The following is a 27435-nucleotide window of genomic DNA, read 5'->3' on the forward strand; positions in this document are numbered from 1 at the left end:
CAAGCTGTCAAATAACCTGCAGTCTCTTCATCCAGCACTGTGGTCCTCAAACTTTTTAAAAAAAGAGGAAAGGTGGCTTTGAAAAGTTTCGTTTCCCCTTCTCATATTCCCCGTTTCTACCCAACAAAAGCACTATTCACTGTCTAATTTATGTCGAATCCCCAGAGCTTAAGCATCAGGTTTGTTGGGTTTTTTTGCAGTATTAAACAGTTTGCAGTACCTATTTTCTTCTCCCAATATTTACATTTTAATTTTCAGTGAAACTGAACCCTAAACTCTACCTGTGTTGACTCAAAGAACATACTACTCTCACCTCAGAGCTGAAGAGGCTGGACAGCTTTTGGGTGGGATAGTCAGAGCCAGCACATCCCGACACAACGGCTGAGGAACAGTTTTTTCTTTTGCTCCTACCTCTTGTCCTCCAGTTCCAGGTTGTATTCTGACACTCCCCAGAGAGAAAGTCACTGTTCTAGTAGAGGAAGGAAAAAAATAAGCAAGACAACAATCTGAGCCTTAAAGCCGTTACATCATCCAAATAGTGCATGCAGTTTATTTCTAAAACAGCTGGAATCCCATATTTGACAAAGTTGCAGACAGATGGAGCTTTCAGAACCAGGCTGACACTGAAGGAAACTTAAAACACTTTTGCTGGCAGAGCTACAGTCGTAAGGTGCCAAATTCCCTGCCAGACAGAGCTGTCATTCAAAGACCCTTGGTAAAGCTGGTGATACCAGCAAAACCTCTACTTTCACAAGGAGGATTTGGGGGGGTGAGGAAGCTTTGGCAGCAGAGATGTAATTTTTCCAGCCTGAAAACATCCCACATTAAGAGCATCTGGTGGGTCTATGGACTCAGTACTGTCACAAGAGCAAAAGCTTCAGGCATACCTTAAACCTATCAACAGGCACAAAACTCAAAAGGGAACTTGTCATTTACTTCTGATCCAGTATAAACAAGTGCACTTGCAGCAAAACATGTTCTTTGGACGATGACAAAGCACAGTTCAGAAATTCTTTGGTTGTTAGACTATGTGAAATGCCCCCTAATCTTTTTTTTCCCCTACATGGCGACAAGTGATAAAGTGATGTGGGAGGCTGAAAAAAGAGATGGTAGTGTAGTGCCAGGAGAGGGGACACGATTCCAGCAGAGAGCGGAAACAGCCTTTTTTTCAGAGCAAGCTCAGGCTCCAGCCCTGATGCACAGCAGGTGCTTCCCACTGCCACCGCAGCTCTGAGGGCTCAGCTGCATTCACAGGATGCAGCAGAACCTTGGTTTCCCCACAAGATTGCCAAGAGGGGTTAAAGCTTGTAGGAAAAGTGCCTACTGTCTACCTGAGGTGACATTTCAAGAGGTGAAGGAGGAACAGAAGAGGTTGTATCCTTAAATATCTACCATGTCGGTCCAAATTAAAGTCAGTGCTGGTTTCCAAAAACTGTAGTTAAGTCAGAACTGGTAATCAAGCACCCCTCCGAGTGTGTGCGTGTGTGTATGCACACATGTGTGTGTGTACCTTCTTCTGCAGGTATTTGTAGAGCACTTCTCTTTCCTCTGGGGGAACAGAAGAGGTTGTATCCTTAAATATCTACCATGTCGGTCCAAATTAAAGTCAGTGCTGGTTTCCAAAAACTGTAGTTAAGTCAGAACTGGTAATCAAGCACCCCTCCGTGTGTGTGTGTACCTTCTTCTGCAGGTATTTTCACTCAAAGTGCCCAGAATGAAGTCCCTTGTCATGTATGCCCTTTGGACTGGTCCTGTGCTGGCAGGGCAAGGAAGCCTGAACCATCACCAACTCTGCTGACAGTGGGTTTCTGGCTGAGAAGGATGTCTGTTCTCTTAAGCCAGAGAGCCTTTGAGGCACGCTCAATTCAGGTCATTAAAAAGAAAAAAAGTGACCCATTTCTGAATGAACACAAAATATGTCATCTGAAGGAACGGGGCAGAAAAGCAGGCCAAATTTGGCCATTTTAAAGAAATAAAAAATGGTCAATATGAAATTAATAACATTGTAACTGCCTGTTATATAGTTTTATTTGAATAATCCTCTACATGAATGTCAAAGCAGTTTATCCTGAAGTGAATACATGTATCTTCATCCGCAAACAGTGGACTTTTGTGCTTTCAAATTGTTTCCTGTTCTTTGTTGCTGTAAATAGGGCACGTATGAAAAGGAACAGCAAGAAGAATCACAGAAACTGTGCACCATAAGGGAGATTTCTACCTTTCCAGGTTATCTGCTCCGTTATTTTCTTTTTTTTATACAAAATTTTTGATACTTTAGCAGTTGGCCGATTTCTCTTGTAAAAGAGTTAAAAAAATAATCAAAGTGAAGATGTATATATTGGGATGAGAGTTATTTTCATTTTCTTTTATAAAATTTTTGATACTTTAGCAGTTGGTCAATTTCTCTTGTAAAAGAGTTAAAAAAAATCATCAAAGTGAAGATGTATATATTGGGATGAGAGAAAAAAAAAAAAGGTGGCAACAAATCAAGCCCATTATATGTAAGCAAAGGTATGTTACATTCACTTTCATATTCTCAATCAAGCATTGGAGCAGGCTGCCCAGGGAAGGAAAAAAAAAGGTGGCAACAAATCAAGCCCGTTGTATGTAAGCAAAGGTGTGTTACATTCACTTTCATATTATCAATCAAGCATTGGAACAGGCTGCCCAGGGAAGTGGTGGAATCGCCATCCCTGGAGGGATTTAGAAGATGGGTAGACTTGGGGCTGAGGGACACAGTTTAGTGGTGGTTTGGGCAGTGTTAGGTTGATGGTTGGACTTGATGATCTTAAAGGTCCCTTCCAACCTAGACAATCCTATGATTCTATGAAATTGCAATGTATGATGACCTGCTATGAGGCACAAAAAGAATTTGCTGAGAGGACCATTAAATTTCTTAGCAGTACTGACACAGAATTTCAGACAAATAGAAAAATGCATAGCAGGCCAGAAAATGTTTTTTTCCTCCAGACTGGACCTGGTAAACTGTATAAATCCTACTTTTTACAGAAACCTGCTGCACTATCATGCGGTTGTCCTGACAGAAAAGACCCAACTTACAGGTTCTACTTTACAGCTAGACATGAAAGGGGAAGCACCAAGGAGAAAGGGCCTGCACTTCCCTTTTTCCTGCAAAGAATTTCCAGCTCACCAGAGATGGGCTGCAGAAGGAGAGAAAGACAAGGGCACCAGAAAGGTATGGTCTCAGCCTCAAAAGTTACACAGAACTTCATGACAAGACCCAGTTGGACAAAACTGAACTGTTCTGCCTGTCCAGGCCCCGGGCAGAGCTTCCAAAAGCACGGATCCCAGCAGAGGCAGATGAAGGGACAAAACACATGTAAGAGAGAGAAAGCAGCACATCGCTCCATTCACAGTGGCCTTTCCATAAACACTGTTAGACTCCGAAAAGAATAATTTATAGGAAATGGACAGAAGTTTTCTACAGAACAGGTCTTAAAAATACCCATTTTACAAATAAGCATTTGTGAAAAGGAAAAAAAAAAAGACCCCACAAAACATTACACAAATATTATTTGGTATGTATTTTCCTGTATTTGGCAGAGGGATGTTTTTAAGAATAATCTTTGATTGTTAAAAACCTGTAAAAGTCCATGAAGAAAAGAAGTCTGATTTCATCATGTACTGCTGGGGCTAGGAGGGAGTGTTTGCAGTGATGTATTCAAGTTGCAGTTCATGATTTTTGAAGCTGGCTGAGCTGATGTTAGAAAAAGTCCACAGTTCTGATAGAAGGAGGTAAAAAAGACTTGGGTCAGCTTATCCAGGCACAAATCAGTTTGTAACAGATCCTTTGTTAAACAAATCATCCTTGGAAGTTAAGAATCAGGTAGGAATTTGCAGGATTTCCCTTCTGTAAACAGACAGAGGAAATCAGAAGCGTTTTTTCCATCCCTCTGAAAGGTGAACCAAATGACTCTCCAAATGAGTTTTAAATTGACTTACTGCAAATAGCTGGAAATGACCACAGCCCAGCTTGTGAAACAGGAGTTGTCTTTTTCTGTAAAGCTCATAAAAATCATGTTCTCCATTATAAACTTCTTGGGGGCGGGGAGGAAGGAAATGGGGGCAGCAAAAAAACTTTGGTTCACAACATTGTTTTGCACAGGCATTCAGGTAGATCTTCAAAAGCTACTGGCTGCCCAGGCTAGTAACAAAATACCCATGCTCTCTCTTCAGTAGTGGACGCTCCTCTTTGGTATCCTATTTTGTAAGGCCGACGTCTTGCAGAAATGAAGGAGTCATACAGATGCATCTTTGAAAAGAAAGACGGTGTCACTTGTGTTGCTACAAACAAATTAATCTACTTGATCCAGGAACACACAGGAAAACTTCTTTTGATAGGGGGTGGGGAGGGAGAAAACACTGATACATTCACTACTTGCTAGAAGCAAGTTACTTGCTCCTGTAGTTAGTTAATAGCTGTCAGTAGCCGTGATACTCTGTGTTGACAGAAAATATGGAATTATTGCTTTGTGAGTAATTTTGAGTAACAAGGAACAGGACATTAATAAATCCTTCCAGGTAGACACAGCCCTGTGGCAGAAAATATAAATATTCATTTTGGGAAGCGTTCTGGCAGTTACTAAGCATGATACTTACTTGTTGACTGAGTGATGCACGAAACCTTGTAGGATGACCATATGCTCATAACACAAAGGATGGTAGCTAGGAACCCGAAAGTCTGGATGAGAAAACAAACACACCACACATATTTACAGAACATTAGATGACACACATTCCATGAAGGTATGGACACCCTTGTATATCCAGCTACATGTTTTATGATGTTAACATAACCAAAAAGTGATAAAAGTGATTTTTTTTTACTCCATTCTGCCAATATGCTAAAAAAATAGAAGTTTCCATAGTATAACAACAGCTTATGTCTTGTCAAAACAATGAATGAAAAATAGACTGAGTCATATACAACAGGGCAGTAAAAGCTGGACAGCAGCAGTGTCACCTTCTAGACTTCTCACTAGGATTCTGCAACAAAAAAAGACTTTTCCTAACATGTCTGATTACTGCTCTTTTACTGCCCCATTCAAATCTTTCCCTGCCATCTGCCAAATAAACAAGTCAGGTAAGTCTTCTAGTCCATTAGCATCATGAGGACTAAGTTTCTGAAAGTAATTCTTTATTCTGGAGAAGTTGTATTTCAGGTCCTGCTGCTGTGAAAATACTGTTGCCCACACTCAGGAGTCATGTCTGTCCCTATAAAGCCCTCCAGCCAACAGAGGCAGAGAGTATCTTCTGGTAAATCAGCCCAGGATCTCAGTGGGTTTTAGCTCAGCAGAAATGACCTTGAACAGGGCTCAGTTCAGGAGCAGGACACATCAAAAGCCAAAGACTGGAGTGAAACCCTTTAAGTAACTTCTAGCTGCTACAACAGCTGTTTGTCAAAACAGAATTGTGTCAATTCTTTCCCTAAACACATTAATTCCTATGAGTTAAAGCAGCAGCCTTTGGTTACAACTCTCTGACAGGACAAATATCCACTTCAGTAGTGAGTCTGGAGTCTCACAACAAAATATTTTTGTTGGCATCCTGTTACAGAACATTCACTGAAATGAGCTAGAAGGTGGCTCCCCCAACGAGGACACAAGCAATACAAGTCTGTAAGAAAATAAAATTACAAGCAAAAGATTTCCAATGGCCTACTTAATATACATTGCAATTTAAAAAGTGTCAAGACTAATAAACACAGTCTTACCGCGCCAGCCACAAGTCCAGTCAAATTGTAACTCTTGGATGCTGCTACAATCGATGCAATGAGAAGCAGAATTGTACCGATTAAATAATGAAGAAACTCCTGTGAAGACAAGCATAGCCTGCATCAGAAGAGAAACTCAGCAGGAAAGCATTTTGATATGCATCAGAATGAAAACAAGTTAGTAGAGGAAAAAACACCAGTCAAAAGAAAAAAAAATTGAAAGGTTAAAAAAAAGAAAAAAAACACCTTGTGAGTGGATTTTGTACCACACCTGACTTTTTATTCAAACAAAAAGAAAAGAAAGAGCGCCAATCTTCAGGTCTACTAATGTCACTGGAATAAGATCTACTTACTGGGTATGGATGCAATCCTTTCAAGTCAGCATGGTACATTACTGAGGGTGAAACATGTATCTTTATTGCATCAAGTATGCACCCTACTTAAAGAGATAGTTCTGGAAGAAGAAGCCTTAAAGGCATATTTCTCAAGCCTATGTGAAATGGCAACAAATCCCAGCAAATGGCTTATGCAGGAAACCAAATGCTCCTACTTCTGATCATCTTAGAAATTAAGCAGAAGATCTACTGCTGGATTTACTAACAACTTACAACTTACATCAACCAAGACTGGAAACAGGAGGGAAGCTATGAAAAGCACAACTGCTCAGACACTCATAACCAACACCCAGGCTCCTAAGTCTGTAAAGGTGGCTGCAGCTGTCCCACAGTACAACGTGATGCCACGGCTTTTTCTGAGACAGCACCGAGGGACCACGTTCAAGCTCTTCTTCAGTGTGACGAGTATCAGTTCAGGAGTCAATTGTACCTTGTTATAAGCAGGGGTTACCTGTGGATTTAGATTTTGGATCCTCACAAAGCTCATGGTAACCAATATCGATGCTTGCAAACCGAACATGGGTTCTTTCGCATGGTGGGGCGGGCAGGAGGTTATCTGCTTACTTTATCTGCACTGCACACCAGCAGGAGACAGGCAAATGCCATGTATAAGGGAGAGAGATTCCCTCTCAAACTAAAAGAGAGAAAGTACAGTCCCAAAAGGAAATTGTTCAAGCAAATCCCAGAAGAGAAACAGCCTATCATACCATACATAGTTTGCCTCTGCTCAGGATCTTTGCCATAAAACAGGCTCCGAGGCTGCAACCTCCTTCCCTCACTTGCAACCTTGTTTCAGGTAACCCTTGCTTTTGCTGGAATAAATTATTTCCATGAGGAGGCTTCTCTGGCTAGGCCACAATGCAGTAGACAAATTAGACATGCCATGGCTTCCTTTGAGACACCAGATGAAGCCGTCTACACAGGCCATTACAAAGAATCATCAAAGGCTAAATTAGCTGGAGAACCAACTCCTGGCAGGGCTGGGAGAGTGTCCCTCTGGAGAAACACTTCCAGGCTTTAAAAGGTCTCAGTGCTGAACAAACTTTTGAACCACTGCAACTTTACTGACTGCAAATCCCACCCCTGACTGCAAGGTAGAGATCCTGCCAGGAAACTCAGCCAAACACTAGTTGTACTTTCCCAAAGTCTCTTATAGGTCTTCCCACTCTGTCCTACAGATACTTAAATATGTGACTGAAAAGGAGGTTGGTTGTAAAAGGGCAGCAATGTTCAAGCATCACATCCATAAAGCTCTCGGAAGCCGAGCAGCCACAAACTGCAGTGCCTTAAACTCACTAGTGACTCTGGAACATTTAGGAATGATTAAACACACAACAAAAAAGCAAAAGCAGTCTATGCAGAGGTCAAAATGGCATAGTCCTGTTACAGTAATGCACACATTAAACACTGCTTTGCAAAACTGTCGTTTATTAGCTTATTTCAATCTCTTTTTTCAATCCCTGCATCTGTATTATCTCTAGATAAAAAAGTACTTTCTAGAGAAATATAGTGCTGGTATACATCTAAAAAAATAAGAAAGGGCACAAGTCTAACCATGTTCTTCAGCTAAAAAGGAAAAGAACATTAAACTTTTCTTTCTGGCTAGAAGTGGATGGATGGACAAACCATTATCTTAGATCTATAAACTACTTACATAGCATCCCTTAAGCACCTACTACTTCTTGGATTTCAGTAAGTAAGACATGTTCTAAGAGGTTATTAAAATCCATCATCCCACACTAGGATGCAGGACTCTTCTGTTAGCTGACATGACCCGAAGCTACTAAGGAAGTTCAGGTCTCACATTTTCTGTGCTGCTTGTTAGTTCTCTGTGAGGATATGAGAGATGGATGTACAGGGGAAACGTGGGAATGAGGCAGGAACATCCTGCAGGATATCCCAGGAATGGCCAGGCTATGGCAATCAAGCTGAGGCTCCTATTTCTTGCTATTGTTTAAGTTGCCTAAAACTATACCAAAAAGAGACACATTTGACTTAAATAGCACTCATAAACATTATTTTAGGACAGGACAGGATGTAGTACATGAATTCTAATGCTATGATTTCGTACTCCAGCAATCCCCCTGCTATAAATGACCTGAGCTAAGATCCATCTGCTGGAGGCTTGATAATCAGTCACTTCTTTTCAGTTGTCTCAGTGTAACACTATTGCCTGGAGTAAACCCGGACTTATATTTGTGTAAAGGAGGACTGGATCAGATCCAAATCAGCTAAAAATTTAGTATTACAGCATCTGCTGAAGTGAGTACTAATAACAAAGCAACAGAAGGATTTGTATACAAGGCAAAAATTAATTATGTTGAAAGACAGCCTATTGTTTTGTGATAGCACAAGAAAATGGACTAAGTAATTGAGACACCAACACACAAGTGAGGCAAGCAACCCAGACCATCCAAGAGGCTTACCGCAAGTGGCCAGCTAACGCAAGTGAGCTTCCTGTAGATTCTGAAAATGTGGATAATGTAGAAGAACAAAATCATAACCAAGTCGCACATGCTGACAATCTGAAAGTAGCTGTATGCACTGTAATCCGTCCAGTGAGAGCTATTTACACTGATGAATCCAATCAGCAGTGAGATCTGAAAGACAAAAGGCACATTAAAGATTTTTACAATGGTGCTCAGAGGGCCATGGAGATGATTTTAAACACAACAAAATGGCACTTAGAAACAGAAGACAAATATCTAATGTAAACTGGATGATCCCAACAAAATGGAGGACAAAGTAACAAGCACGGTAATAATGTTTTAAAATTTGCTGTTAAATGAGCTAAAACAACCATTAAGAATAGGGAAAGACCCAACTGCTAGAAGGAGAGCAGCAGTTTCAGCCTGAAGAATCCAGCCTGAAGAAGTCTCTGTGTACAATACAAGAGGTCTCAAACAGAGAAGAGGCACTGAATGCCTGGAGCTGCACCAGCAACTGAAGCATCTACACCCCATTGACTTTCATAAGAAAATCACCGAAAGCTGTAAAACTAAAGTGCTCTTGAACACATGTACCTTTACTTCCATTTAGTGGGAGTTCTCACATGCAAAATTGGAGGACCTCACTGTGACTGAGCTAACAGCTTTACTCTTCCTTTTGTACCACCTACAAAGCAGAAGTATTAGCAGACCAGACAGTAGTATAATAGCAAATTATAAATACAAACATTTGGAGGAACTGCTTAATTCACTCCACTCCCAATACAATAGTTATAAAACTTTAATATGTTAACATCGTCACATAAAACTATAAAGCATAATTGTATAACTTTCAGTTGTAGGCTTGCAAAGGACAAAAGCTATTCTATTTTTTTTATCTAAAGCTAGTTGTTCATTTTACTAATCTTGCTGCTTCTACCAGCCTGGCTAGCCTAGGTGATAAAAATAAATCTACCAAGGATATATCCAAATATTTTCTTATTACAGACTTTGTAAATGCAGGCTTTCAGTCACTGCAATTTTCAGTTCATCCAAAGTCAGCCGGGACCAGTAATGATTCACATTTTAAGTGTTTCTACAAGACATTAAAAAAAAAAACCAAAAAAACCAACTATCTGAGGAAGCCAGCACTTCAAGACTGCAGCATCCTTTCTCGCACACTCATCTTCCAAATTCCTAACCGCATCCATTATCAGAATAATTTCCTTAAGATTAAAAGGGAAAAAAAACCACCAAACAACGCCCCAGCAACATCGCTTAGATTCTTGCTGCTGTAGTTTTAGCTGAGTTTGACCTGCTCAGTTCTTAGTGGAAAGGCTAAACATAAACATCCACAAGTGCAATCAAAGGCTCTATAACACATAAGAATTTCACAAAAACTTGTCACTTTGGCCAAACTCCATATAAACAGCCACATCAATGTAGCAAAAGTGAATCACCTCAAAAAGGTGGCTCCAAAGAGAAAAGTCAGTGCTCCAGGACCCTTTCCCACACAAGTGGCTAAGCTGCTGTTAGATCTAGTCTGGCTCCATTATTTTTACTGTGGTAGTCCAAGTAGTTGATGTTAACATCGTAAGCAATCCTCAGTCCAAGCCAGCAACAGGCTTCTGCACTACAGTAAGCCTACATCTCCTCCCACCTTTGAAAAAGATGTAGGGAAGACAGGACTTTGAGATGCAGGGCTAGATCATGCTCAGTGATTCTCACGAATGGAGGTTACATGTGCCTTTGAAAATACATGATATTGCTCAGTCCCTGTCCCCCCAAATATGTTCCTTCCCTCTGGTTTGGGAATGAAACATCGTAGCAGCATCCTGCCTGTTTAATGCTTCTGTCTGTGCCATACCTGTTCTCTGGGTCTCACAGCCTAGCCACTGGGGAATCCTAAATGTACAATGTCCTGCATCTTGTGCATGGCAGAGCTTTCTGAGATCTCTTAGAAGACAACAAAGCAATGTTCTCCACGAGTCAGCATTTAAATACTTCTGGCGCAATTCTTAAATTCCGAGATAATTTTAATGATGTTTTATCCAATCTCTCTCTACATACACTAGGTCTACATTAAGCCATGGTTTCACAGAATCGCCTAGGTTGCAAGGGACCTTTAAGATCATCTAGTCCAACCTAAAACAAAACAAAACAAAACAACATAAAACCAAACCACAAACACCAACACTAAACCATCTTCCTGAGCACCATGTCAACTTGTCTTTTTAACACCTCCAGAGATGGTGCCTAAACCACTTCCCTGGGCAGCCTGTTCCCACGCTTGATAACCCTTTTCAGTGAAGAAATTTTTCCTCATATCCAATCTGAACCTCCCCTGGCACAACTTGAGGCCATTTCCTCTTGTCCTGTTGCCTGTGACTTGGGAGAAGAGACTGACACCAGCCTTGCTACCCCCTCCTTTCAGGTAGCTGGAGAGAGTGGTAAGGTCTCCCCTCAGCCTCCTTTTCTCCAGGCTGAACACCCCCAGCTCCCTCAGCCTCTCCTCATAAGACTTACTCTCCAGACCCCTCACCAGCTTCGTTGCCCTTCTGTAGACCTGCTCCATCATCTCAATGTCTTTTTTGAGGTACGGGGCCCAAAACTGGACACAGTACTCAAGGTGGGGCCTCACCAGTGCCCAGGACAGGGGTTTCATGAGGGGCCATGGCCTTCTCACCCTGATTTCTCTCCCTGTCCTGTGCTGGCTCCCCCACTCATCTGTGCTGAGCCCCCTCAGTGGACTAAGCCAGCAGAAAAGTGAAATACCAAAAAAAGCAAATAGTTCTCCTCTGACTCTTCCATTTGCACAAGGCAGGGTCAGGTGAGCAAGGGAACGTGATGGAGAAGCTAGGACTCCAAGGGAAAGGAGAGGAAAGCCTGAGCCAGCAGGATGGCAGCAGCTAGTAGCCGTGATGGCTCAGGCTGCTGCACACCATCCATCTCAGTTCCTTGAATCTTAATGTCGCCTGACTTAGCTGTTGAATAACTTGAACAATCAGAAGCAGGTCATTTACCCTATAAGCTAGGAGAACACTTGAAGTGATGCGAGACGCACAGGTATTCTTTTAATGAGAAAACAAAAAATAAATTTAATGATATTTCATCCTATAGGAAAACTCAACAGGAAGTCACAGCAAGCATTGAATCTTGCTCTTGCATAAAGGTGGGATGAGGACAACACTCCTCTAACCATCAAAGGCTAAAAGGGGTCTCCTTTATTCGGGTGCCTTCACCATCATCAGCTTCAGTTACACTGTACGTATCAAGAAGGAAGCGTTGATTCACAGAAATATTAAATCTGCCTATTGGCTCATTCGATGCTTGAACCATTAACTTTATCAATTTTTTTACTGTACAAAGGATAAGAAACACTGGATCCTTGAAGTACAACTACTATAAAAATGTGTGGCAAGAGATATTTCTTTCAAAGACTTCCTTTCCTAGCATAAATTTCACATGAGATTTACATACAATTTCTAAAGAGGGTTCTCTGATCGCACATAATCCTATTTCACTGGACAGGTGCAAAGGGAACCATATCAACAACTTTGTACAAAGCTATACCATGTTTGCCACATTATATTGCCTGCATGGCCACCAGGTACAGTCAGAGTTTAAAACTCACCCGCTGAGAAAGAATGCTAAAAAACATAGGAAATAGAGCCACATAATATAACTTGTCCTTTAAAAGTGACAAATACCAGAGTTCCTTCACCAGATACTGGTTTATCATGATATACTGAGTGATGACTGTATTTTTTTCCCTCTGGAATTCCTGTTCCCAGAGAACTTGAAATTGAGCGATAAAATAATTAATATGTACCTGTCTGGGATATAGTTCAACATATATCTTAGAAGTCAGTTTGTGGCACAGAGGCGGGCAGCAGTACATGCCCACCAGCCAAGAGATTACAGATACTTTTTTTCTCACTAGTGCCCTGAGGGTAATGAAGGAATTATAACCTAAGAAAGGACTGGTTTTGCCCTCCATATACCCATAAACCAGCTGGCACCACTAAGCACTTTCTGGCCCTGTGACAGAAGTCAGTCGTTTATCTGACCACAGAACAATTTTACAACCCAGGAATCAATCTGTGCAAGTGCTTTGTATGATCTTTTTCTACCGTCCTGCTTTAATGGATGTCATAAATAAAGCTCTGGCTTTATTACCGATACTTAATTCTTTTGTAACATTTGGAGAGAACTAAAATTTCCTCAGACACAGTTACCTGGACAAACATAAATCCAGCATGATCTCCAATATTGACAACCACCTACTCTAAAGGAAAGCCTAATGTTCTGAGCATTAGAGATCCATTTCCACAGACAAACAACCAACACAAGGGAGGAACTGAATGTCACTAGCTCTTGAATTCTGACCCCGGTTTTGTAACCATCTTACTGTCTGAACTTGTAAATCATGTATTTCACTGCTTCAGCTCCCCCATTCGCCAAATAAGAGTAATAAACACTTCACATGCACTGTGCTAAAGTTTTTCGTCTTCAAAACACTTTTGATGTGTAAAATAAGGCAAAAATGTTGAGCATCGCTCAAGGTGGTTTGCTGTCATTACACCACACAAGATGGTGCAACCTGGTCTAGTGGGGGGTGTCCCTGCCCATGGCAGGGGGGTTGAACTCGATAATTGTTAAGGTCCCTTCCAACCCAAACAATTCTATGACTCTAAAAAGAAAGAGGAAAAAAAAAAAAAAAAAAAAAAAAAAAGAGAGCCCAAGCTCACCATGAAATGGGAATTAGTATTTATTTCCTGACTGTCACTTATTTACTCCACAGTAGACTTTGATATCATGTGTTAAAAAAAATGCACCGAGCACAAGACATTGCAAATAAACTCCTGGTTTCTAACTGGAAATCACAATCTTTAATGCTACGGCTACTATTCATCCTTTTGACCATTCCTGACTGTTCCCTATCGCCCATTTTCACTTGCCTGGTACCCCGCTGTTCTCTCACAACTCTATTAATGACTGTGAAGTAAGGGTTATCCTTCCCACTGTGCCTGTCCAGCACCCCGTACAGTGGCGATGTGCTGAGCGTGGCTGGGATGGTGCTGCCTTCACAGCAGCCCGTACGGCGCTGTGCTTTGCATTTCTGTTTAAAACAGTGTTGATAACACACCAGCCTTTTGGCTGCTGCTGAACAGTGCCTGCACAGCTTGCTTTCTCTCTTCTCCCTCCCCTCACCCCAAAGCAGGTGTGCTTGCAAGCGGGCAAGACGTTGGGATGGGACACAGTCAGGAGAGCTGGCTCCACCTGACCAAAGGGATATTCCAGACCATATGACATCGTGTTCAGTGACAAAAGCTGAAGAAAAGGAGGTATAAGGGGAAACATTCGAGGTTGTGGTGTTTGTCTTCCCAAGCAACTATTATACATGCTGAGGTCCTGCTTTCCAGGAAGTAGCTAAACATCTGCCTGCTGATGGGGAGTAGTAAATGAATTCCTCTTTTTGCTTTGCTTGCATGTGCAGCTTTTGCTTTCCTTATAAAGCTGTCGTTATCACGATCTATAGGTCTTTTTGCCTTCCTTCTATTTTCTCCCCATCCTGCAGGAGAGGGCAGTGAGTGAGAGGCCGGGTGGTGTTTGGCTGCTGGCTGGCCACCCACGGCAGCTGGCCTACTCCCTGCTTGGGATGTATAGCTGCTACAGTAGTACAAAGAATGATATAAAAAAAAAAAAATCTTCATTACAGAAAGGAACTGAATGTGTTTTTTTGCAAATCCCAGCATCATATCCTGAACAGACAGACTGAAACTGCTGTCTTACTGTGTGTCTCTTAACTACGGCTAATAATTTTATTTTTCTATATAGAAATAAGATGTGAAATGCCAGCTAAACTGCAGGGAGTAAAGATAATGTTGATAAGAAGCAAAATTGCCTCAAGATGCCCAGTTCTAGAGAAACACTATAACTCTTATCTCAAAGATTTACCGTAATACTGTGACACACACAGAGTCATGTATAATACACCCAGCACTGCATTATCTTTTCATTGAATTATTCTGCCATGCAATGTACAACCACTTTCTTCCTTTTCTGAGAATATTTTCTTTTCTTGCTTGACTGTGCTCTCCTCTGCTACCCTCTCCCATAAGAAGCTGTACTATGACTTTTTGCCTCCAGTGTTTCCTTTCCTTTTTTCCTGCTCTTTACTCCCTTTTCCTCTCCTTTCCCTACATTAGTTTCCGTATTTCTTCTCCTTTAGATCTCTCATTCTCTCCCATCCAAACTTCCCTTATACTGCAAACCATAACTCCCTCTTTTAATGTTTCCTTAATATCTTTCCCAGTCCCTTGCCTCAGGAGATGCATTGCAATTAGCTAAGTAAAAAATAGCACCATTCAGGGGAAAAAGGTCAGGGGATGGGATTCAGCATCAGTACAGGTGCACTACACCTGTACAAAGATGGTAGGCAGCAGCTCTGGTTTGCTAGTCTCCATCTGGTAGTTGGCAATACCTGATGGTGCTTTTCCTTTCCATCCTTCTCCAACAATTTAACCCTCTAGAAGACAGAAACAGCTTTCCCCCCCCCACCCCGGATACTGTAAAACAGCATTGAGAGGAAAGCTTCTCTGCTGCACTTGCTGGAGCACTGATGAACCTTTGTACTGCTTTAATGTCCCTCCTCCAGAACCTGAAAAGAGGAGGACCCAGAGTACTATTTATGAAATTGATAAAAACTGGTTGATTTCCAATCTCTTAAAACTTACCCAAGTTCTAGTGCAAGCAATAGTACAGAAACTCTGTCTACAGATCTGGAGCAAGGGACAGCACTGACTCATATCCAGTTTTATCACAGCCTTTTTTAAGAAGAAAACACAATATAATAGGAGCTAAATACTTTTTGTATTTGAACCAAAAAAAAAAGTCAAAGTTTCCAGCTTGTGACACCAGCCAAGATAGTAAGTGGAATTTTCCATCCCTAAGAGAGCCAATTGGTATAACCATGCCCTGGAGAAATGTCACTGACTGCAGCTGTGCATTTCCGAATGTTACACCTCAACACAGTGAAGCAACGCCCATATATTATTAAGTACATATTTCTGGACAGAATAAAACATCTTTTTTTTTTTTTTTTTTTACAGCTTCCCAAAACAGAAAGATGAGCAAAGCGCAGGCCAAGGCTACAATTGCAGTTCATGCAAAACTGGTTCAGCTAATTTAAGCAACAATGTGGACTGCTGCTGTAATTGAGATTTCCTTCTTCCAGGGCGGTGTTGGAAATGTGAGCTGTAACAGACAACCCCTACTAGAAAAAGATAAAAAACCCAGTCCATTTAAAACTTCACTAATGACAGATGAAATCAGCTGCCTTCAAGTGCACGGTTCTGTGAAGCAGTCAGTCTTCTGTTGCACAATAATCTCTCAGCCCCTGCGTCTGGGCAGATTTCCTTCTTGTCTGGCTGCTTTGCTAAAATAAGGAGGCTGCCTGGCCCCTGATAAGTGCCTTCTCTCACCATCCACTGGCTATTTATTGAAGATAAAAATGGTGGGAGGGTGAGAAAAGGTGAAATAATTTTATTCAAACCCTCTACAACTCCGATAAAAGGACAATCCCAAGTACAAGCAAGTGGCATTCTTTATCTAATAATATAATAATAAGTTATCTATCTGCTCCGGCACAGGCCTCAGTGGTAGAAAAGGATGTGGGGTAATCACAGAACCAGCATATGGATGACATTATTAAAGAGCCCTTGTTGCAGGATGTTAGCTACAATCATTAAAAAGGCAATTCTTTGTAATGACGAGCTACAATTAAGTCCTGCCTACTACTGATCACAGCGTATGCAATCCTTCAGTCCCACCACTGCCAGTTTAACTAGCTCCCTGTCTTGATCCCCACAGCTGCCTGTAGCACCATTGCACCATGCTGAAAGCCACCACAGTCCTGTACGTTACTAACTGAAAGCTGAGGGCTTTACAGTTACAGGGCAAAGAGGGGAGATTTAGATTAGATACCAGAAAGAAATTCTTTCCTGTGAGGGTGCTGAGGCACTGGAACAGGTTGCCCAGAGAAGCTGTGGCTGCCCCATCCCTGGAGGGGTTCAAGGCCAGGCTGGATGGGGCTTTGAGCAACCTGGTCTGGTGGGAGGTGTCCCTGCCCATGGCAGGGGGGTTGGAACTCAATGATCTCTAAGGTCTCTTCCAACTCTAACCATTCTATGATTCCATGAATATGCTATATTTGCATCAAGCAGTGAATTAATTTACAAAAACAAACACACCACAATACAAGTTTGTTATCTACCATAACCTCATAATTTTGTTTCTTCTCTCTCCAATCCAATATTAATGGATTTATTTTTAAAATCAATTTAAATTTAAAATGTTTCAACTGTGAAAGCCCTGTCAGTAAGTTTTTCCAACCAACATAAAAGTTGCACACACAACACTCAAAATACTGCAGCAATGTCAGTGATAAGTGAGTGACATTGCGCAAGTGCCATATTCAAGTCACAACCAATTCCCAAGACAGGTAAAACTCATTGCAAAACAGTATTAATGGCACAGCTGATTTTTAGCATGTCTGCAAAGGACAGGAAAATAATTTTCAACACAGCAAAATGCCCTAGCAGGGTTTTAATTCTGGGAAACACAGCTGCTTTCCCTCTAACTCTGAAAGAGGTGTTTATGTCTTTCTACACACCCGCAACGACGCAACGACTAAAGTTACTACTCTGGACAAAGCCAGGAGACCCCTATACTTTGTGAGCATATAGCTTGGCCATCTATTAACAAGGAATTACTTCTCTGTGCAGGCAACAGCCCCAAAGTAAGGGGTAGCCTGCTACCAATTCCAGTGGTCTCTCCTGTCTCAAATCAAATCACAATGCCCAAATCATAGATGAACCTGCTGCTTCAGGAGGACACATCCTCTGCAATTGGTTTTCTCTGCAGATGCACAGATGCAATCACAGGCTCCTCCTGCACTCCCTGACCTCCTCCCAGGTAAGATGCTGGTTGTAAAGCTTGATGAAAACCTGTGTCAAACACCACTAAGTCAGTTCCCCATTTAGAAAAATACTACATGATTGCTGCAAAAAGCACGCATGCATGTAGAAGACCATCTATCTTGCATGATAGAAAGAATCCCTGTATCGCAACTCATAGGAAGCAAAAAACATTGTAAGAGACTTGAATTTCCAGATAAACTAAAAAGTGGGGGATCTGGTGATAGTAACCAAAAACATAGGGATTAATATAACCAAATCTCTGCAGACTTAGAAATGGCACAGCAAGCTGTGATTGTTACTTCTCTCCTCTGCAAGGCAAGCAACTTCCAACATCTAGATCCCCATGGAGAGCCATGTTAACTGTTCTCTCAGCCTGGTAAACCCAAGAGTCAGACAGAATGGCAGGAGAAGACAGTCCACAGTGTGGGTAGGTTTGTGTAAACACAAAAAGAATGTTTCAAGCACACAAGGTGCTTCTGAAGCAAGATAAAGAGAAGGACAGTGAAGAGAACTGTAGGCCAACAAAAGCGGGTTTGATAGACCCTAAAAATTAAGAGGTTTAAGCTGTCTTAAGGAATGGCAGAGAAGCGTCTCTCAATGGCAGAAAGGAATCTGGCAATGATGAACAGGAATACATGCTCATGGAGGTACAAAGACACTTAAGGTGTTCATTGGAGAACTTCATCCTTTGAGGCTGCTGCTGCAAAAGCAGCAGAGTTCACCAACCCTGGAAAACGAGTGCTCCTTGGGGAGCAGGGGGCAGGAGATTGCCCACCACACCTGCCATACTTCTTTTAGCTGGCTGGGAAGAAGAGCTCCTTGTAGGCACAAGGCCCCTCTGAAACTACGACTCTGAACCATTCTCAGCATACATTGTTTTGGTTGTTTGTACTGTTTGCCCTTTAAATAGTCAATGAAGTCCCATATTGTCAGTAAAATACAATACAGAAAGAGCTTAATCCTTAGTTGTGAGCTACAGAGCTCTTGTACCTAAAGTTCATGGCTGTCTAAAAATGGATTTACCAACCATGCATGGCAATACCACCTACAGAGATGGAGCCCACGTTGGCTGACCAGCCAAGCCTGGCTCAGACTGGCTGGCTGCTTGAAGCCCAGGGTAGACAGTGTTTATTATTAACAAACACCCACAAACTCTGCACAGCAAGCTGCAAAGTCTTCCCCTTGACCTGGATATCCAATGCACATCTAAGAACATACAGCTACTTAAAAGTCAAATAGGAACATATAACACAAAACCAGTACCTCATGGCAACTATCAATCTAGTCACTTGTCAAACTAAATGCACAAAAAATAAAAAGCATATGCCATCTCATATTCCTGAGATAAGGAATACCTTGCCAACCGCTCAGTGAAGTCTCAGTGCCTATGCCTGCTAAGCCTCACCAAGCAATCTGCTCATCGCTCGCCCTTACAGATGCTGCTCACAACACAGCCCGTTCTCATTGTCTGAAGCATTTATTGCTTGACTGATTCAAATCTTCAGTTAACACCTGCCGTATCTCTCCCTGCCCCAGAGAACACCACACTGACATCTGGCAGTTGCACAGACAGCAGTTAAAAAGTTCATATCTGTCATCTCCAGCAAAGGCTTTGTTAGCCATGGCAACAGAGCCTTCAGCAAGGTCTCCTCGAATAGAAGGAGAACTTGTTTACATCACTGAAGTCCATGTTGTTAGCTGTGCTGGCACATCATAATCTTTATCAGGAAAATACGAGTGAGAGTTCCCGAAAATGCTAACATCATGACAATTTCCAGACCAACTGGCATCAACACAGCCTGGCGCCTGGATAAGACTGGGCCATAGCACACAAAAGAACAACAGAGAATTTCTAAGTGCAAACACTTGACGCTTGGCCAAGTGCCCGAGAAGTGAAGGGCGATGAATGAGGGGGAAAAATGAGAATAGATGAGATTCCCCAGTGGCACTGTCGCAGCTGACAACCTCCAGTGACCGCCTGGAGACTGACATGCTGGGCCAGCACTCCCGGGTCTACTAGGAAGCTTCACTCAAGCGATCTACAAAAGGCTCAATTAGCCAGCAGGTGACAAGCAGCAACTGGGGACCTTGTTTTACCCAAACAGATGAGAGAGCTTTTGAAGTGGCCTTCCCAGAGAACGATTACAGACTTGCAGGGAAGTATGTTAAGTCTTTCTGTAGCTGCTGCTGGTCATCTCAGGTTAACAGCATACTTCTCTGGCAGCAGCCAGTACTTGTTTCTTGAACTCACTGATGGCATTAAAAAAAAAAACAAAGACAAACCACCAAAAACATTCTACGAAAATTCCCCCTTGAAGCAACTTCTCAGTCTTGTCACCATTTCCATTTTCCTTGAGGGAAGCTGTGAGCAGGTGAGGAAGCCACAAGCCTTGCAGCTGCTGTCGCAAGAACGGCAGCCAAATTTGCTTTGGCTTTGAAAGCTGCAGCCACTTAGCTCTGACCAGTCAGACACACATGTACTCACCATTACATTCATCAAATTACCAGCATCGCAGCGTAGGGAGTTGCTTCAGCTGTGATGATCCTTTAAGCATCTGAGTTACGCAAAGAAGAGGAAGGTCACAGGTGGGTAAAAGGAAATCACATCAATTTGAGAGTTTGATCTCTGTACAGAAAGTAGCAATTTCTGGCTGCTGTATACTTTACATCTCACCACAAAATAGGAGGACAAGGCCACAGTGCACATGACCCGACAATAGTGCAATGCAGACAACTCAGCCACAGTTCTGAGTGAACACCTCACTAGGGCTCCCCAGGGAGGGGAGCGGAGAAAACACTTACTCATAGTAAGCACACACTGTCTGGCTTTGGGGGACCACACTCCATTACCCTGGTAACACCAAGCCTCATGGTCAGGTATACTGTCCCCACTGAGGTACAGCCACGGCTTTTACTGGATCATGGCGAGACACAACAAATTGTTCCATCATCTACAACCCTGGAACCCAGTGAAGGATGCTCGGCAAGATGCTCTTTATCATTCGTAGGCTCAGGGTTGATGAAGACCACACTTGGAAAGAACTGATCCCCTGGTTTCTGTTTCTCTATGGCAGAAGAGGAACATGTTCAAAAGGACACCATCTCCAAAGAGAGAGAATATACTGCACTTGCATGTCTTAAAGGAAAGTCACAGAGCAGTAAGAATCCACACCTTTCAACCACATCCTATTGTCCACGGACACCTGATTAAGATTTTTAAATGGCATCTGCAAATCTAACTTCCTGTAAAACAAATGTGTCAGGAAACCACCCACTGCCAATGCTTCACTCTGCTCTTTCAAGCATACTAAACACGTCTCAGGTGATGTGGTAAATTTCTAGATTTCCTTTTTTTTTTTTTTTGTTTCAGAAACTGTATTTGCTAGCCCTTGTTGTTCAATCATCTCTACACAAAGAGCACCACATGCACTGAGGTTGCTTATGAATGTATTGCAAGAAATCCTAATGGATGCGTCAAATGAGCAATGAAAGGCAGCTCCAACTTTGTGCTTTTAGGAAGCCTCTTTTAGGATACAAACAAAACATTAACTGACATATTCAGAACAGAGATTCCCCAGAGTTTAACAATGACTATAATTCTCTTTTTAAAAAATGTACTGGAGCTGATTTTTTTTTAGACTTCTACAGCAGTTTCAACATCAGAAAAATTACCAGTTCTTTTTTTGCTGAAAGAGATAGGAAATAAAACAGATGGCACAAAACCTTCCCCTGCCCAAGAGTTAAAGAAAAAGGCCTACGCTCTCAGCTTGTGGTTTGAAGCATGTGGAACCACTTCAGGCTTATGAAGTTCCTGCCCTTGTATGCCAGACACTTGCTGACAGCAGTCTCTATGGCTGCACTGTTCGCTAAAAACTCTTATAGCAAAAAGGAAACCGAAGGAAAGCTGAAGTAAAACAACATCAGTCCCCTGGTTTTGTTTACTGCGTAACCTTGTGAACAGCTGCATCACTGCCGCTCAGAACGGCTGCCTGGAGATGAGACAGAAAGGGAAAATTCCTTAAACTGGTGCTGCTTGTGAAGTTTTGTCTCCTCAAATCAAACCTGGCCAGCCTACCACCAAGCACTCCTTGTTAACATACAGAGAAGACACTGTTCGCTCCCAGCTCTTACGCAAATACCTGGGCAGAAATTGTATAAATGCCACCCAGAGCAGAGGCATGGAAAAAATACAACTGGCCAAGCCAGCCTGTTTCAGTGATCTCAGAGTGGAAATAACAGGACTTCCCAGACCTATTGGTTTTAATTACTAGGCTTGGACATTCTTCGCTCAAGTGCTCCTGCTTACTTTGAAGCCATCTAAGACTTAGATAATTTTTTTCCCTCTTTGCTCAGCATGCCAAGCAAGGTCCTCTTACTGCAGCTTCTAGCAGAACAACAAACATAATTAGCAGCTACAACACATAGCTCTGACCTCGGCCTGAAAAGAAAAACTTTGCTTCTTAAAACTATGTCCCATTTCTTATTGCTTAGCCAGTAGTTTATCACGTAGTTGCCGACTGAAGACACCTGCACATTCTTGGGGTGGTTTTCCTCAATTATTATTTTCTTTGCAAACATAAAATGCCTCCTGCATGCCTCAAAATAAGTATAATGTGTCACGACATCACTGATAGCTATTATGACGTTATTTTTCATGTTTTCTGTTGTCAGCTGAATCAAAAGTCAAGCAGAACACCAAACTGCTTGAATCTAAGTTTTGCAGGTTAGCATCTGGTGCTTTTCACCAAACGTGTTAACTTCTGACCATTATTTTCGTTCGGAAGAACTACAGACAGGGTGACAGTAGGGGAAAGCTGAAAGTGCAGTCTACACAGGACGCAGAGACAGGCTTACAATTTCAGCATCTCTGCATATCACCAGATTCCCTCTCTTCTGACTGAGAAGGATTATAACCATACAGGCAAAATTGTACATCACTGACAAGCTGCTCGAAAGAATTACATGTTTTACTTCAATCACCTCCATGGACTGAAAGACATTTCAGGCCCAAAATCAAGTTAGAAGATTGAGTAGCTCTCAAATCATTCCAAGCATCATTTGCTTTTGTGAATTTCGTTTTCCTGTATCAATGGTTTTGATTAGGAATTGTTTTCTTCCGCAAACTGATTTTGCCTTCTTTTCATGTTTTAACTTCTTCTGAATTTAGCTCCCCAGTAAATTTGTGTGGTATCGTCCAACACATTCAGAAATTGATCTTGACTCCAGCAACCTCCCTACCAGCATCTTATAGCTTTCAGTGTTAGATGTATTAATGTTCTCTTGAATACTACTACTCAACTGTATGTTACTATATAAATAACCCAGAGAGGTTTCAGCACACTTCAAAGTTACTCAGAGTTACAGACTGTCTTGAAATTGACTGTTCCTGTCACATATCAAATATGTAATTGTTTTTGTCAAGACATACTTTGGAAATTAAACAGATACCCAGCAGAAAAGCTGTAACTATTGCCTTAGCATTTTTAGCAAGTTAAAGTGATGTTAAGTCAACTTTTAGTGAGTTTATCCTTTTTTACCTTGCACTTGTTTGCAAATATTTTCCTCAGTCTTGAGAAGATAATTTTGATTTTCTTCTGTCTGATGAAACTTCTTTTTCTTGGTTCAGATTGAGCTGAAAGAATCAGCACTGTTTTTAGCTTAAAACGCCCTGTATACCGAGGCTGTGCTGACTGTCCACTCAGTAACAGCAGCGTTATTGTGGGAACAATCACCTTCACCACTGAACTGTGGTCAAAGTTAGCTTGGCCCAGCCTGAAGGAGAGGAAAGAGAAGTGAAGAAGACTATGGGCCACCTCTGAACCACTCAGAGTTCAGAAAAAAGGAACATTCCAAGAAAAGTATGAGAAGCCTAAGAGACAGACACCAGCACGTGCTGTGCCGTGATGGCTCTCCTTCTACACGTGAGCTCTCAACACTTCTTTTCTCTCTTCAGTCTATATTGGTCACACTCTTGGGGATGTCTTCATCAGAGACTTTGTACAGGTGATACAGTCACAGCCATTCCTACCAGCCAACTGCCTAAGATGGGATACCTGTATAGGCTCCACTTCCAACATAGGCTGTGCTGAAAGCAGGACCTAGTCCCATACAGAATCTGAGGCATCCTCCAGACTTCAGTCGTAAAAATATAAAAGGCACAAAAGGGCTCCACAAACAATTCAGTGGAATCAGAGACTTCAGTTGTAAAAATATAAAAGGCACAAAAGGGCTCCACAAACAATTCAGTGGTCCCATACAGAATCTGAGGCATCCTCCAGACTTCAGTCGTAAAAATATAAAAGGCACAAAAGGGCTCCACAAACAATTCAGTGGAATCAGACTTGTTTCAATCTATGAACACTGCCACCTGAGCCACCTTGGTGACCATATGGATGCAAATTCATACTGCTGCCTCTACCGTTGGCACAGGATGCCTCAAGAGGCTTCCAAGAACCCACCTACTGAGAACTTGCCAAGCTAAGTAGCATGGGTTCCTAGAAAAAGTCTTGCAATAGAGCAAGCCAGCAGTAGCATGGCGACAGAGCATGCTTCAAACAAATCAGCATAGTTACTGTTGCATACTGAAGATTGCCACATGTGCTGATTTTGCCAAGCTGGCTAAAATTCAAGTCATTGGTAGAAGTGTATTGTGCACACTGATACACAGCCACTGACACACTTACTTAGTACACTGCTGCTATAGAACCAAGGTGGCCACAATGGGATTCTCCACGTACCCCCATGAATATAAGAGATCATGGCAAAACTGCAAATAGAAAAACAAAGAGAAAAGAAAATAAAAAGAAAAAGCTCTATTAATCGCCATTAAGTTAAACCAGTTGAAGTGGGTCAGATGCTGAAGACGCTTCATAACTCCCTTTTAAAATCAGAGTGCCAATTCAGATTGGATTTTGAAAATGGAGCCCTTGCTAACATTGCTCATGCATGAAAAACAGCTTTCAAACTGTCTTACTGCCATGTAAAATACACAAGTCACAGAATGCTGTTCTCTCCTCCATTTTTCTTTCAAAATATTTACAGACCATTCCCTAAGCATTAGAAAGCACAGGACTCAGTGTATGAAATGCATTATCTTTTCAAAGCTATAATCATTCTGCAAGGTTAAAGAAATTCTCTAGCAAAAAAATGTGAAGGAATTTGCGTAGGCTTACGGGTAAGAAACATTTTTTTTACTTCCTAATTTTGTTCAATGCTAGATACCACAGCACCCAGAATTTGAAGAGAAAGCACCGGTAACATTTAGACATTAGCAACAATTCAATAATCATCAGACTTCTGCACAATCTCTTGATCTTGTCCAAGACTGCTGAGTTCTAGTCCTCGTGTTATGATCTTTCTTACAGAAGAACAGCTGTAACATTATTTTCTCTTTCCTTCATATAATTTCCATAGCATATTGTTGGCATCTATTAGAATTATTTCATGCACATATACATACAGTCAATTTATTTTTTTTTTTTTAGCCTACAAGCACTGCAAACCGCCCTTAAGATTACAGTAAGTGAGGAAACGTTTCTTTCCTGTTCTCTCTCATACCATTTACTTCTAGGTAAAAGGGATTGAGGAAGAAAGAGAAAACAGAAAGTCATGTTCCCTCTTCATAACCACAACCTTTCAGAGACCCAGCATGCAATTTAGTGTGATATGTGTCTAACCAAAAAGACATGACCTTTGTCCTCTGCCAGGTTCTCCTTCTTCATAAGGCCACAGTCCCACCAGCCACACTAACACTAATGCAGGAATGTTCATAGATTTAGCATAAAGAATCCTTTTCAAAGAAGGATACCGCAAACGCTTACGTCTTACTAGGAGAACTGAATGCTAATAGAAATGGATCCCTGGAAATACTGTCTGAGAAGAGATAAAGAAGAGTTGTGAAAATACTTAGCTCTGTATTTTATTGGGTGCAAGAATTAATCTAGACCTAACCTGCCCTTGTTATTTCACTGCAGCACAAACGTTTAGTTTTCTTAGGGAATTATTTGAGAAGACACCACCACCGTGATACCACATTAAAAGAAATTCATTTGCCCAAAGTTCCACGGATACCTGAGGTAACTTTTACTGATGTTATTTACAGGTGAGTAAGAAAGCAGAAAAATGTAAGAACATGAATCTGAAAGAAATTCATTTACATCATTTTAGCTTCTGTTAAAGTCACCGCAGAAAACCACTAGCTTAAATTCTGATTAAACTGATACTGAACAGCATTGATAAAATATTACTTTATGTTAAGTCTGTGAAGGATCACATAAAAATACATAGATTTACATACACTACATAAAAACATGTTAAGTATGTAAAGTATGCACACACGCTTCACACGTGCACCAAAACTGAAATTTCAGCACAAATGCCTGTTGTAGGAGTCACACATCATAGCTGTAGTGACACCACAGCAGGATGGAGAGCAGAGAGGACTAGGTATTTCTAGCCCATAAAAGGAACAGTTCTTTCTGCAGTGGTGAACCCTGCCCAGCCACATTCAGTTATGTCTCTTGCTACTGAGGCTCACTTCTAAAGGCAGCTGAAGGCTCTTAATAGACTGGAAGAAATTGGGTACCTTTTAAATAGAAACTTTAGGATGTGATATTACTCCACTGTAACCTAGAACAAAATGATTCCTAACCTCTAGTATCAATTTAGAACTCTGTGGATGCTAATAAATTACACAGGTGAAAAACATTAAAAAAAAAGAGTAGACAAATAAAGGTGGGGGGAAGGAGGGGGAAGCTATTTGGGGCTATCAGAAATGAAAGCAACAACTCCTGCACGAAAAGTTCAAGGTAGAAGTTTTTGCAGGACGAGACTGTGTGTGAGAAGTTATCACTACATGTTGTCTTCCATCCTCATTACCAGCCATCCGTCATCGTTCACGGCCATTAATGGAATTAAGATGACAAATGATGTACCACAGAAATGAGAAAGAGCTTATCCATCTGCCAAACCTCTCTGCATCTAGATGGGGCAAAATTTCCTGCACCGAGTCAAGGTAAGGCACCAGCTGAAACCCTGGCAGCGCTCTGCTGTCCAAGTCTTCTCCTGCTCCTCAGCCATACATCCCCCAGACCCCTCATGGGGCCACCGGGGCACTGCCTGGGGGTCTGTGGCAGACGGGGCACAGAGCCAGGGAGACTAGTAGTCACGGCCACGGTGCCCACCCTCACAGAATCACACAGAATCTTAATGGCTGGAAGGGACCTCCGAGATCATTGAGTCCTTACCAGCCCGCCGGCACTTGGCCCCGGCTTTCTCCCAAAAACTCACCTGTGCTAAAGAAGGAGGTGTTCCACCGGAGCACAGTGTGCCTCTGCATCAGGGTTTTGCCAGTTATCACTTAATCCTAAAAATTGCCATTAGCTGCCACGACGAAGATACCAGCAGGCAGTAAGCACCTTGAGCGAGCGGCGCTCCACAGGGCTCAGGTGGGTCTGCCTGAGGAGAAGGGCCCATGGCGGCCTTGGGGGAGCGCGAAGGCGGCCCCTGAGGGACCTCGACGCCCGGCTCTGCCAGAGGAACGGGGGCCGGGCTCCTTCCCCGCGGGCTGAGAGACCCCAGGAGCGAAATCGCCCCAAACCCCGCAACGAGCCGCGACCCCTCGACGACGCTCTCCAGAGAAACACCCGGTGGGGGCCAACGCGGTCCAACAACGGTCGCCCCCCGCCCGCCCGGCCCCGCTCGCCCCTTACCATCTGGGCCACCTTCAGCATGCCGGCGCAGGAGCGGAAATAGGCGCCGTCCATGAGCTCGGCGTCCGATCCCGCTGAGGAGGAGGCGGCGGGGGGCGGTGGGCCCGCCGGACCCCCGCTGCTCACCCCGGTGCGGATCACTCGCGCCCCGTGAGACATGGTTCTCTCCTCCCGCTCTCCCTCAGC

At 42.4% G+C, this 27435-nt stretch overlaps 1 protein-coding gene and 1 long non-coding RNA gene across 2 annotated transcripts; both read right to left on the reverse strand.

Annotated features, from left to right (window-relative positions):
• Positions 1-507: 507 nt before the first annotated feature.
• LOC106885515 lies at positions 508-2339 on the reverse strand. Its single transcript, XR_001411457.1, has 2 exons — positions 1679-2339; positions 508-1510 (listed from the first exon to the last, which is right to left on the reverse strand). It is a non-coding gene; the product is annotated as an uncharacterized LOC106885515 (long non-coding RNA).
• A 1058-nt stretch (positions 2340-3397) lies between these two features.
• Positions 3398-27429, reverse strand: CMTM7 (CKLF-like MARVEL transmembrane domain containing 7). Its single transcript, XM_014937755.1, has 5 exons — positions 27250-27429; positions 8556-8729; positions 5735-5833; positions 4621-4702; positions 3398-4273 (listed from the first exon to the last, which is right to left on the reverse strand). The coding sequence occupies exons 1-5, from the start codon at positions 27406-27408 to the stop codon at positions 4260-4262; spliced, it is 528 nt and encodes a 175-aa protein (XP_014793241.1). The 5' UTR covers positions 27409-27429; the 3' UTR covers positions 3398-4259.
• Between the last annotated feature and the right edge of the window lie 6 nt (positions 27430-27435).

This window comes from Calidris pugnax, unplaced genomic scaffold (genome assembly GCF_001431845.1).
Source record: "Calidris pugnax isolate Ruff unplaced genomic scaffold, ASM143184v1 scaffold11, whole genome shotgun sequence".
Taxonomy (NCBI): Eukaryota; Metazoa; Chordata; class Aves; order Charadriiformes; family Scolopacidae; genus Calidris; species Calidris pugnax.

Coding starts and splice junctions, on each gene's coding strand:
- CMTM7 (XM_014937755.1), bottom strand. CDS start 27,408: ATGTCTCACGGGGCGCGAGTGATCCGCACCGGGGTGAGCAGCGGGGGT. Junction 8,730..27,249: donor TGCTGAAGGTGGCCCAGATG/GTAAGGGGCGAG, acceptor TTTGTCTTTCAG/ATCTCACTGCTGATTGGATT. Junction 4,703..5,734: donor CTGGACTTGTGGCTGGCGCG/GTAAGACTGTGT, acceptor TTTCTCATCCAG/ACTTTCGGGTTCCTAGCTAC.